This window comes from Carassius gibelio, chromosome A20, assembly GCF_023724105.1.
Source record: "Carassius gibelio isolate Cgi1373 ecotype wild population from Czech Republic chromosome A20, carGib1.2-hapl.c, whole genome shotgun sequence".
Lineage (NCBI taxonomy): Eukaryota > Metazoa > Chordata > Actinopteri > Cypriniformes > Cyprinidae > Carassius > Carassius gibelio.
In genome coordinates this window covers 22,299,960-22,312,380 of record NC_068390.1, presented here as the reverse complement: position 1 = coordinate 22,312,380, position 12,421 = coordinate 22,299,960, and the positions used below count along the sequence as shown (strand labels likewise).

Below are 12,421 nucleotides of genomic sequence, written 5' to 3'. Positions count from 1 at the left end.
GTTTGTCTAAAATTAAAACGGTTTATATTTAAAATAGTTTTCATTATAAAAATTTAAATAGGCAGTTGAGTACTATATTTGTATCATTTTGAGTAAATTTGAGAAAAATCATTCTGCCTACAAATTTACGTCATTACTAAACTCAGAGCTTCAGACTTTTATTTTGAAAAACAGAAATTAACTACATAAAGCCTGATTATTTTTCACATGAATTTATTCCGGATAACTGTAAATCATAAATTAGTCGCTTGCTTCTTATGTGCGTGCGTTTAATTTGTCTTCTTGCCTTGACTGTTAAAAAGATTACATTACCCATTTATTCATCATAGAATCGGTTATGGAATCATTTGAGTAGATTAAAGTCAAAGCATCGATTACTCCCAATGGAATTCCACAGTCATAATCCATAAAACGAGATTCGGTTCCGCTTAAACTTCGAGGCCACTGAATCAATCTTACAACTGCGCCTCGTCTTTCAAAGGAGTCGAATGTTGGAGGTTCAAAGAGTCGACTCCAACAATCAAGCGCGTCCTCGGAGAGAGGGCATGCGGCGATAACAATGAGGAGCTGTACATAGGATATCTAAAGAACCATTCGGCTGAGTCTTCTATGATTCAGCCACAATTTACTATAACGTAGTACCACCAATTTCAAGGTGAGTTTTAATCGGCTATGTTTAAAATCGTGGCCCAGATTCAACAAATCTCCTCTTGTGGCTATGCGGGCTAATGCTAACTGCCTAGTCAGCCTTTTGCTTCATTGATAAAAGTGATTACAAATTCATAATGAACTCATAAACCAGTCAACATCGTGTGTGAGTGTCACAATATGTTTTAATGAATGTAAATCTGCCAGGGGTTATATATTTGAAGTGGTTTTGTTGACGCCAAGATGTGAATTGGCCAGTAACGTCTCGTGCTTTGGTCTCATATCCTTCTAGATTTACCAATAATCCCGAATAAAGTTGAGTAAACTCCATGTTTGCCTGTTTTAACTAAGCTTTAAAGATTTTTTTGTAGTTACACTTGTCCAGGTCAAACCAAACAGGTCATAGTTAAATTGTGAGATTGAAGGAAAATACGGGGTCTAAAGGGGATAGTAATCTGTACTGGATTAAGATTGGATTATAGTTTTACAAGGACACACGCACGTTACAACAGCCAACAAGTAGTGTAAATATGATGACTATCATAATGCCTCAGATAAATATCCACGGCAGGATAAAAATGGACACATAACATTACAGCGAATGTTTGTCTTCAACTGTACTTGTTTACAAGTGCATCTAAACTATTCATGTAGAAAGCCAATGAAGTTGAGGAGAGGATATCACTGTTTCTAATAAATACTGTTTTCTACTTCTTTTTGAACAATAAAAATTCATTTTATTCTGTGATGGGAAAGCTGAATTTTCATCAGCCATTACAGCAGTCTTCAGTGTCACATGATCCTTCAGGAATAATTTTAATATGCTGATTTGGTGTTATGTTAAACACATTTTTGTGCAAACCATGTTACATTGTTTTTCATCATTCTTTGATTAATAGAAAGTTCAAAAGAACAGCATTTTCTTTTAAATATAATTTTCTGTAACATTCTAAATATCTTTACTGCCGAATAAATTTCAGGACCTCCGAGTCAGCTGCTTCTTCAAACGTCTGGCAGAATTATGAAAATCATGTTATTATATTAGCTACCTTGGCTTGTAAAGCGCTTGTTGTTCAGTTTTTAACAATTTTGTGCTGCCCAGTAAAACAAGTGTTGACGTAAGCTGCATGCGGTTTGAATAGAAATGGCATATAAAGTTCTATCAGCTTCATCATGTCAGACTGCTACATTTTAGGAGCATTGAGCCAGTTGTCATCATCGGGAAGAAAGTGTATAATTAGTGTGCATTCTCATTAGACGAGGCACAGCTGCTAGTTTCATCTGAAATACATTGACCGTATAGTTAAGCCTGAGATAACCTGACAGCTTGGTGAACAGAGGCTCATCTGAAGCTTGCACAGCTGTAGTCTGATACGGGTGATTGTTTGGCTTTCTAGTGTACTGCGTTCTTTAACGAAGACCTGAATCTGTCCTCTGATTGTTTTAGCAGCCTCTGATACCTCTGGCCGTGTGATCATCTCTTAACTGCCTCCAAACTTTTCTCGAATTAATGAATTGAATTATTTCAAGCTTCAAAAGTCACTTTGGCCTTGGGTTTGGGACATGTACAGACTGGAATAGTGCAACAGTAGGGTTTTTGATGTAAAAATAAAATAAATTCCCATTATTTCTTCACTTATGATGTAAAATTGATTTCTCTGATGCAAAGCTGAATTTTCAGCAGTCTTCAGTGTCACGTGATCCTTTAGCGATCATTCTGATATGCTGAAAGAAACTTTAAAATGTTGTTATTATCAATGTTGAAAACTGTTGTGCTGCCTAATATCTTTGTGGTAATCATACTTAAACATTTTTTTTTTCATATTATATAATGTATAGAAAGTGAAAAAGAACAGCATTCAAAATAAATATATTGAAATATAGAAAAGGAATGTGTGCCAGTTTCAATTTGAGAATTATTAATTACACAATAGTGTTGATGTGGTTCAGCAGGTATGTCTCCGAAAGATCCACACTCAGTTGACCCTCTAGGACTTAAACCACTTAAAATAGGCTTTAATAATCAGGGAAGGTGTCATGTATATTTATGCAGCTATTAGACTTTGTCAACATGGAGATGTAATCTGTGAGATCAGGAAAACATAATCATTTTAAGCCAAGGAATTGAGAATTGGGAAGTCGTTGCTTTGCCTACCATTGCAACCTGTGATTATGAGAGGAAGCATTGCATAAAAGTTTTGTCTCTAGTGTTTAACATTTCCTGAAGGATAAGCCTGATCTGATAACTGCACCTGGATTTAGCTTCGTCACACCTTATGTTTGCACAGTGTGAGCTGGCTGCTTTCTGCTTGCTTCGGCTGTGTACATTGTTATATGTCAATAATGTGATGCTGAGTTCTTTGAAGAGCAGCTCCCATTGGACACAAAAATGAATGCTTTTTTTTATATATGCAAATGCATAATTCAGTCTCTTTTTCCTATTTTTCAGCGTTGAATCATGGCAGACACCAAGCCACCCTCTGACAGGCCTCAGAGGAAGATGTCCACTACAGGGGAAAGTTTATACAAGGTACTGGGACTGGAGAAAGGAGCCACAGCAGAGGACATTAAAAGAGCCTACAGGTACACTAAATGCTGACGCTAACTTGCAGTTTTTCAGGTTTCTTTATAAATGGTGAATGAAAAATATTTTTAACCTGTTTATAGAAATTCAAGACCACATTCACCAGTGCTGCTGTCATACTGCCAATTATTGCACTATGTACCAGAATTATTGCACTATAATTAAAAAAAATTACCATTTATTTTAGCATATCAATATTATATATTTTTTTCAGTATTTATTACAGTATGCTAATTTAATAATTTTTATTATTTTGTTCTTATTTTATGGTTAACCTCCAGATAATTAAACCTCAAATCTCATTATATTTAACAAAAAATGTTTTAAATTATTTATTAATACATTTATTAAAACTTGTTTTATGTTCAGCATTGTATCATTATTTCTATATTTAAACAAAATAATTCTCTGTACTTTAAAGTGATAAGCGTTTGCCTTTAATCTGACAAAACTTATTTCAGTATATGGATATAATGAGATTCATAAAAAAATGTTATATAATATTAAGTTCTGCAAAAAAAAATCATTATTGTTTTTTTGTTTTTTTTTTATGTATTGTGCATAACCGTCATATACAAAATCAAAGTTTGATAAATTGTTTGATTGTTTGTTTTAATGTTCTGCAAAATTTGTTTCTACAGAAGATTCAGGACTTACAAAATCCTTTGTTTTACAGAAAACTGGCTCTGAAATACCATCCAGACAAGAATCCAGACAACCCTGAAGCTGCAGAAAAGTTCAAAGAAATCAACAATGCCAACTCAATCCTCACTGATGAGACCAAGTGCAAGATCTACGATGAATACGGTTCCATGGGGCTCTACGTGTCTGAGCAGTTTGGAGAAGAGAGTGTCAAATACTATTTTCTCATGTCAAAGTGGTATTTTAAGGTGAGAACTCAGTTCACTTTAAACAGAGCTTTTATTTAGTGTTGCATAAAAAAAGCTATGTTATTGTCTCAATGTGTTGACCTAAACTGAAATTCTGAAGTGATGTTAACCACCCAGAGAGACCGTTTTGATGAAATAATGAATTACATAGTTTTGCTTGGAGTGAAGTTTGCTGTTTGTTAAGTATTTTTGGAAAGGCAATCAAAAATAAACAGTGTTTAGCACTATAGGCACTTGGTGAACTTGGTTAACAGACGTTATTTAGTGTGCTTTTTTGTCTTTGAGGTGCTAAAAATTTAGATTTTACTTTACAGATAATAGTGACTTTTGATCCACATGTTATAATTTTCTCAAATAAGCTTAATGTAGAAAGCAAAACAACTGAGCCTGATTAAAATGCATCAGCCTGTTTTGATTTCCAAACCTATAAATAAATGCTGATGTATTTAGTTTTTTGCCAATAATTTCTCTTGTGTTTCAGCTTTGGAGCTTTCAGAAAGCTCCTCAAACTTCCTAGCATGACAAACATAGTGAATGACTGGCTAAATCTGACTAGTAGCTGGATGTTGCATATTGCAAACTTCTCCCAATGATGTGGCATTAAATGTGCCTTTCTCTGATCTGAGGTCTGTGTCTCTGCTTCAGGCTATGGTCATGTGCTGTGCCGTTTTCTCCTGTTGCTGCTGTTGTTGCTGCTGCTGTTTCTGCTGTGGGAAGTGCAAACCACCAGAGGAGGATGAGAACTACCAGTACGTGGACCCAGAAGACCTGGAGGCCCAGATCAAAGCAGAGCAGGATGGTGGAGGTGAGCCTTGAGTTGGTTGGGAAGGGGTCTAGTAACAATCTTCTTTTAGATAGTTGACTGATAACATATTGCTTATGGTTTGTTGATGTCACGAGTTGTTCAGAAGACTTTTGAACTCAGGGATTGGCGAATTGAATTGCTCCGATGAATAAATTCAATGCATCATTGCTAAATAAAAGTATTTTATGTATCTGACTCCAAACAGAATGGTAGTGGATAATTTAACCTTTTTAAATATATACAACTCTTAGGCAGACATCATTGAAAGTAGCAACTTGCAGTCTTTTAGTTAAAATGCAATAAATACACTGAATGCATTTATTAATATCAAGCACTGCTGGCCATGTAACATCTTTATTTTACAAGGAGAAACTCAATGCTAAAGCCTCAGCTCCAGTCGAGACATTGTCTTAATCTCTGCACATGATGTTACTCAGGTGGCATGAACAGCAGGAACAAATTTAACAGACCAAGCAAAAACATAAAACATGCGGCTGTTTATAACTCCCATTCTGTATATATATAGATGTCATTGCTTTAGTTGGGTCTCCCTCTGAGGTTGTTTATTATATTTGCTCATTCTTGAGGTTTGGGATTTCAACATCATAAACATGCTTGTCTCATACTCTCAAGTCCTTTAATTATGAGATAAATATGACAAAAGACATGTTTTGTAGTCTAAAAGAAAATAGATTGCATTCAGATTCATATCAAATTGAATACCGGTAGTCAGAATCACCTATCAATCTTAAAATGTTGCACAGTGTTTTATATAAATAGTCCAGGTCTCTATTCTGGTCTAATCTAGTGTTTGAAATTACTTGAAGGTATATGCAGTTTAACTTAATGGTTAATACTGAAATCGACGTGTCAGATGAGAAAAGACTTATTTCACTTGTCTTTCCTTGGCCATTTTGAGTGTTCAAGAAATGTATGTATCAGTCATCAAGGGCATTTTGATCACCTCTTGTCTTCCCGACGTTAATATAGCCTTTCTGTTATTTATGCAGTGCAAGCAGATGGAGTTTGGTCAATATTGTTGCGTCTAAATTTAGCCCTGGCATATGTATGACTGTCAAGTTGAGTAAACAAGTCGTACTGCCACGTTGCGGGTTCACCAAACCATTCAAATGTTTTTGTTTAGGATTTACTTATACTAATATTCTTAAAGATGCTAACTTGGAAAAAGTTGTATTTGAAATCCTTCATGTGACCTCTAATATAAGATAATGGTTTCCCTTTTATTCGACAGGTGAAACAATAATTATTGTCCAGCCTATACCTAGTCCTGGTCCCGAAATCTGCAGTGAAACTATACCGGATGCAAAATGACTTGTAAGACTCTGAATGTTCATTAACAGCATGAGTCACTCCATTGTGATTGTCTACCTACACAACCCTGTGTTTGTCTGTGATTCCAAGCATTTCCTTTAGCCCCTAAAAAACGTTTGAGTTACAGTTCTTGTCACCCAGCGTCTAAAATTCCACATATCGATTCAGACAGGACTAACATCTCCATGTTCATTAGAGAGGTGGGAGGGTCTGTTTGGTACGTCTGGGTGTTGCAGAGATCACATGCTCTGAATGTGTGCATTGCATATAGTCATGCGGATTGATTATCGTTAGTATAACCACAGGTTTTTTTTCCTACAAAAACCATGGTTAAGCCATTTTCAGTACAGCAAAACCATGGTTAATTTGTGGTAACCTTAGTTAGACTATAATAACCATGTTTTTTTTTTTTTTTTTCAAATGCATTTATTATTTTTTGTAAAACCACGATACATTTTGACAAGGTACATATGTAATAAAAACATTATGTAATTTAGTGATCTGGTCACTTCAGACTTTTATTAAGACCCAGTCTCTTGGCAACCTCACTGAGGCTTATTAAACGGTGCTAGTACCTTCTAGGCTCATTAAGTAGACAAATGTTTTCTTAAGGAAAGACTATGCAATGAACTGAAACCCAAAGCCAGTGGCCTGCATTACAGATCTTGAGGTCTCGAGTTGTGTTTGCTTTACTAGGCCCGTGCATGAACTAATTCTTTGCATGTGCGTGCTGTGGATGTCCTTGTTTTGCATGTTGTCAGGCCGAGCCTTTTTCTGCCAAGTACTTTGAACCTCTTGTAGGTTTTGGAGTTTGTTGACCAGGATCTATCTGACCCTTTAGTTTATTATTGAGCCAGACCACACAGTTGAGAGGTTACTAGCTTTATAATATGTAATATATCAATAATAATAATAATAATAACAGAATAATTGTAAGTATATATTATAAAAAATATAATTGTAAAAGTGCATTTGTGTAAAGTCTTTTACATTGTTGCAAAATTTATATTTCACAAAAGTGCTGTTCTTCTGAACTTTTAATGCATCAAATGCTGAAAGAATACACACACACACACACACAAAAACAACAGTTATTATTATTATCCAGCAATAAAACCACTCACTATGTTAGAGGATGTTAGAAGGCTAGTGAGTGCAAGGGTGAGTCAGCAGGAAGAGGGATTTCTGTTGAGAAGGTTGTGTCAGCATGAAGCAAAGCTGTTAAAGCAGGTGCATCTCATCGATAGAAATGCAGTCAACATGAGCAGTTTCGTACAGAGGCACCACTGGTCTGTCACACAGCCATCTGTTCAGCAAAGTCAACTTCATCTTACCTCAAACCTCTATTTTACCTTCCCACTTCTGTTTCGTGTCACTTTTTTTTTCTTTACCTCTCCATTTTTTCAAATAAGAGATTTATATTTATATATGAGGGCTTTTTTCCCCATTTTATTGAAATGCTAGAATGTAAAGCATAAATTAATTTAAGAAATCCTCTATTTTCATTCTTTGCTACACATGGATGCTGTCTGTTAGTGAGGCGGTGATTTGGAAGAGCTGCATCAGGGAAGGGAGGTATGTTTCTTAGTGCAGAGCTGTGACCATCTTTGGCCTTATTCCAAGGAAACAGCATCTGATTTGCTTCACTATAGAGAACAGTGTAGGCCTAGTATGTATTAGGGGTGTTACGGTACACGCATTCGTATCAAAAAATTTCGGTTCGGTACATGATTACTAAATAAATACAGCATTGTTTTAACCACTTCACGAAAAACTTCTAGTTTCATGTATTATTACTTTTAATAAGAATCAGAGTTTCATTTTTTCAAATTATGTCCATTTTATTCAGGAAATTCAAACAAAAAATGCTGTTTTGATGCTCTTTGATGTGGCGTGACATATCTCATATAAACGCCTCAGTACATGTTAAAACTACTAGTTTTAAAGCGAAATAAACATGAATGAACATCTTATGACTCCTGTAATTGCTCAATCAGTGTTTCAACCACGGAAACATGAAACATGATCAGGAAGTCATCAGTGTCCACAGCTCAGTAGTTCGCTATAAATGAAAAGAAATATAATTAGTTTATTATCATCAAATTTTACTTTACCTGTTAATGTCTTAATTATTTAATGTATGTTTAAATAAATCTGTAATGTGAGCCACTGTGAATTAATATATTTCAACAACAAATAGAACTTATAAAATCTAGACGTTATTTTAAAAACTGCATTATGTGCTATTTACATGTTGGCATATATCTTTTTTTAAGTTAAGTGTTGATTGTTTAAAATTTTTAAGTTGTTAACTGTAAACTCAGTTAACAGTAACTTAAGCTTCGGTAGATTTTTATCCCTAGGAAAATTTTAATTGTAGTTGAGTTTATTTTAAGAAAGAGCTGTTTGTTCAGAAAACCACTGATAAATAATAAAAAATATTAAATTTTCCCTCTGCTGTACTGGAACGTACCGAACCGTGACTTCAGAACTGAGATACATACCGAACCATCACGTTTGTGTACTGTTACACCCCAGTGTGTATATTTCCTGCTATGAAATCCCACATATCCCTCAGACATTCAAAACCTACAGGCAGTGCATCTCCAGTAAAATGTTCCGTACTTTTGGCTAATTCTAGATAGATGGCTTCATACAAATGAAAGGCAAATGGAGTCTGCGTTTATCTGCATAAACTCATGCCACAACTTAATTCACTTCAACATGATAGTGCTAATAGACCGATAAGTCATCTTATATTTGACCATTTTGATATTATATATATGTATATATGGGTCAAAGACGAAAAAGTGTTTAACCATAAAAGAAAAGTGTAATACTGCTTTAAACTGTTGTAGTCCCCCTCCCCCTCCCCCCCCCCCCCAAAAAAATGTAAAAAGTTTTCAGTTTTATTTAATTGCAATTTTGTTTTTGTTTTTCTGAGCAAAACATAAATATCATACATTTTGCCCTGATTTACAGAAGACACCCAGTAAAATGTCATTCAGTGTAACAATCTTGTCAGGCATATTTAACACAAAAATCTATTTATGACATATTCAAAGATTAATTACTTTCACCCCAAATACTAATGAGTTGTAATTTTACATTTTTAAAATTTGCCACTATCCTAGGATTTGCCCATTTGTCAGTAAGAATTTTGTACTAATGTAAAACACAATCAAATTTAGTATGCTCCATTATTCATTTAGTTATTTTAATATGTACAGGTCAGAATAAGCATGTTGTTTGAATTTTTGCATAAATATTGTGTTACACTGAAATGAATGTAACATTATTTCAACCAAATTTTGACATTTTATTCTCCAAAAACTTATTTAAAACCTTAAAAGTAGAAATTTTACTTACATTTAATGTGCTTTCTATTGACACAAAATCACTTTTGTAAATTTTTCTTGATGCAGACATCTTAACGTCTTTGACCCATATATATATATATATATATATATATATTATAATTATAATTATATATTTTATTATTAGAATTAAATAGTATTATAATATCTGTATTTCATATTGGCTACTCTGATCTTGACATTGTCCAAAACTCTTTTTGGTCGACCCTTGTTTTGGAGTTTTGTTAAAGCAAAAGCATCCTAATTCTGTCCTTTATTATCTTATTCTCTGTTTTTCTGTCCTTTTCTTATTTTTTTTGTAGGCTCAAATGTCCCTATTTTGATTCAGCCCAGTTCCACCATCAACACCTCAGAGTCCACAAATTTCGCAAGCAGGCAGTCCACGTACAACACCCAGAAATGAGCCACCCGCCTGGTCCTGGTCCCAGTCATTACTGAGGGGGTCCTGCTGATGGACTCTAAGGCCCCTGATGTAGTGTGCTGACCGCAGGGCATCATGCCACAAGGACTAAACTGTGCCACTGAGCCATACCCTGACTCTAACCCACTGGAATCGAGTGGCAGTTTGCCAAAAGACAAGGAAGCCTCTGCCAGTCTCTCTTCATCTGTGTCTCCATTGGTGTGTATGTCTGTCTGTGCGTATATAACTACCCGTTCATTTTAAAATAATATAGCTATGAGACTGATGCCACTAGGCAGTGTTTCAGGTAGGAAGTGAGTTGTACTTTTGGGGTGTTTCTTTTTGGTTCTGGGTATTTATTTATTTATTTATTTATTTTAATACGTTCGAAGCATGGACATGAGTGGAATGATCATGTGAGTGCATGCAAAGCAATAACAGCATGCCACTACTATACAGTAAAGTACCATGCAAAAACCCCTCCCACTTATCTTCATACAAATGCACAACATGGCACCTTTTTTAGTTTGCTTCTTTAGATGCCAGTGTTTTCCATTCTCAAGTTTGCAGTCATCTGTTACATTTGCATTATATTGCATTTAATTTAAGATTGAAATGGTCAATCGTACGCAAATGACAAGAAATGGCAGTCTAACAACTTTTTTAACAACATTTTTCTGACTTAAGTTAAGGCAGATGCCTCACATGTCAGCTGATGTGCCATGCTCGGTATTTCAAGCCATGTGCAATGGTCGTACATTTCCCTAAAATCAGAACACTTGAATATGCTGGTGAAAGATGTTTGTTTCTATGCACTTTTTTCCCCACTACCTTCATAGGAGGCTTCTAATGCAAACCTAATAGCTTCAACACTTACAACTACTTCTCAACTGCGAAAGCGAGAATCTCTGTAAATGTGAAGTTTTAGTGGCTGAAATGGGATCAACCCTATTTTTGGTGAGCGCTATGCCAAATCATCGAGCAAACCCATGCTTTCTTTGTACTCTTAGGACATATGATGACAACGGAAATATTTTTAATGATCTTATTTATTTTTAGTATATCAGAATTGAGATTAATGTGTATGATTTGTTCTGAGTGAAACGATGCACTGTGTAAACTTGATTTCAAAACTTGGATGTGCAAGAGCCTCGTGATTTTAGCAATAAGAAAATGCCCGTTGTGTTAAATGTGAACGACTTAACAATAGTCAGCCAATTACTGTTAGAAACATTACATTAGAGTCAGTACATTAGATGCCAAATGTTTTCCCTGTAAATTGTTGTTCTGAATGCAATAGTATATACTTGGATTGTACACCATTTTGTTTCTGTGTGCAAATAGAAATGTATGTAGTAATTTCAAGTAGTGTATGGTCATCTGTCTATTCTAGTTGGCATTTTGTGGGGCATTTTCTTATAGCCAAGAAGTTTTCCTTCATTCCATAAAAACTGGATATTGCTTTCAGAGAATAAACTTGCCAAAAGAAAGCGAGATGAAAGCAGACATTTTGGGATATGATCTGCTATGCTCACTGGATAACTTGATTTCAATGCACAATGCCCATTTCTGCAGTCAACAACTTAAATTCTTTGCCACTTTTTGGGTGTTCAAATGATAACTATTATTTGAAATAATTTGAGAGGTTTTGGCCTCTTCACCAGTGCACATGTTACGTTTTATGATGCTGTGTGTAATAACCTGTTTGATGAGGGGGAAAAGCCAAGTCTGGTCTGAATTTACCAACAGCAAAAAATGAGCCAAGAACCACGGCACTACATCGCTATTCTCCTCCTGTTTTTATTCAGCATGGTTCGTAATGCATCACATATTTCATTGTCTGTTTATATTATTGAATCAAAATTCATTAAATAAATGGGGATTTGTAAAATTTTGACTTTAAGATGATTCTTATTGTGATTGTTCCTTCTTACATTCTTAAATGTACACCCATGTTGACATGACTTTCAAGTTTTCATTTTTTAATTTGTACTGTTTGTCTATGTTTGGAAATGAATGGTAGCTCAGGCCTGTTATCGTTAACATCACACTACAGCTTCATGTGCTAAAGTTGTACCCATAAGCTTGTAATCAGCTTAGCGTACAACTCCATACACTCATTAACAGCCCTGTTATAAGTGCACAGTCAGATTTAACCAAGGTGATGGTAATGTGGAAAGGTTAGATTCAGGTGTGTGATGACCGCTGCAGTCCAATTTCAATGCTTTGCCGAGAGTGGGTCAAAAATTATTTCCTAGACGTTTGGGGAAGGTCTGGTTGTTCAAGCAATAAAATATAAGAGCCCATGCTAATTTGTGAATTGAGTCCACATGCAGCCACATTATCAAGGGCTATTTTTACAATATAGTATATAGTATAGTATAG

At 35.1% G+C, this 12,421-nt stretch overlaps 1 protein-coding gene across 4 annotated transcripts; it reads left to right on the top strand.

Annotated features, from left to right (window-relative positions):
- Nucleotides 1–233: 233 nt before the first annotated feature.
- Nucleotides 234–11,927, top strand: LOC127938156 (dnaJ homolog subfamily C member 5). 4 transcript variants are annotated; one of them, XM_052534586.1, is made up of 7 exons: nt 234–655; nt 3,098–3,231; nt 3,909–4,122; nt 4,768–4,927; nt 6,180–6,262; nt 7,796–7,834; nt 9,939–11,927. In XM_052534586.1, the coding sequence occupies exons 2-5, from the start codon at nt 3,107–3,109 to the stop codon at nt 6,257–6,259; spliced, it is 579 nt and encodes a 192-aa protein (XP_052390546.1). In that variant the 5' UTR covers nt 234–655; nt 3,098–3,106; the 3' UTR covers nt 6,260–6,262; nt 7,796–7,834; nt 9,939–11,927. The 4 variants fall into 4 exon arrangements, with proteins under 4 accessions (XP_052390546.1, XP_052390545.1, XP_052390547.1 ...); XM_052534585.1 differs by lacking the exon at nt 7,796–7,834 and having other exon boundaries at nt 235–655; XM_052534587.1 differs by lacking the exon at nt 6,180–6,262 and having other exon boundaries at nt 236–655.
- Nucleotides 11,928–12,421: the final 494 nt, after the last annotated feature.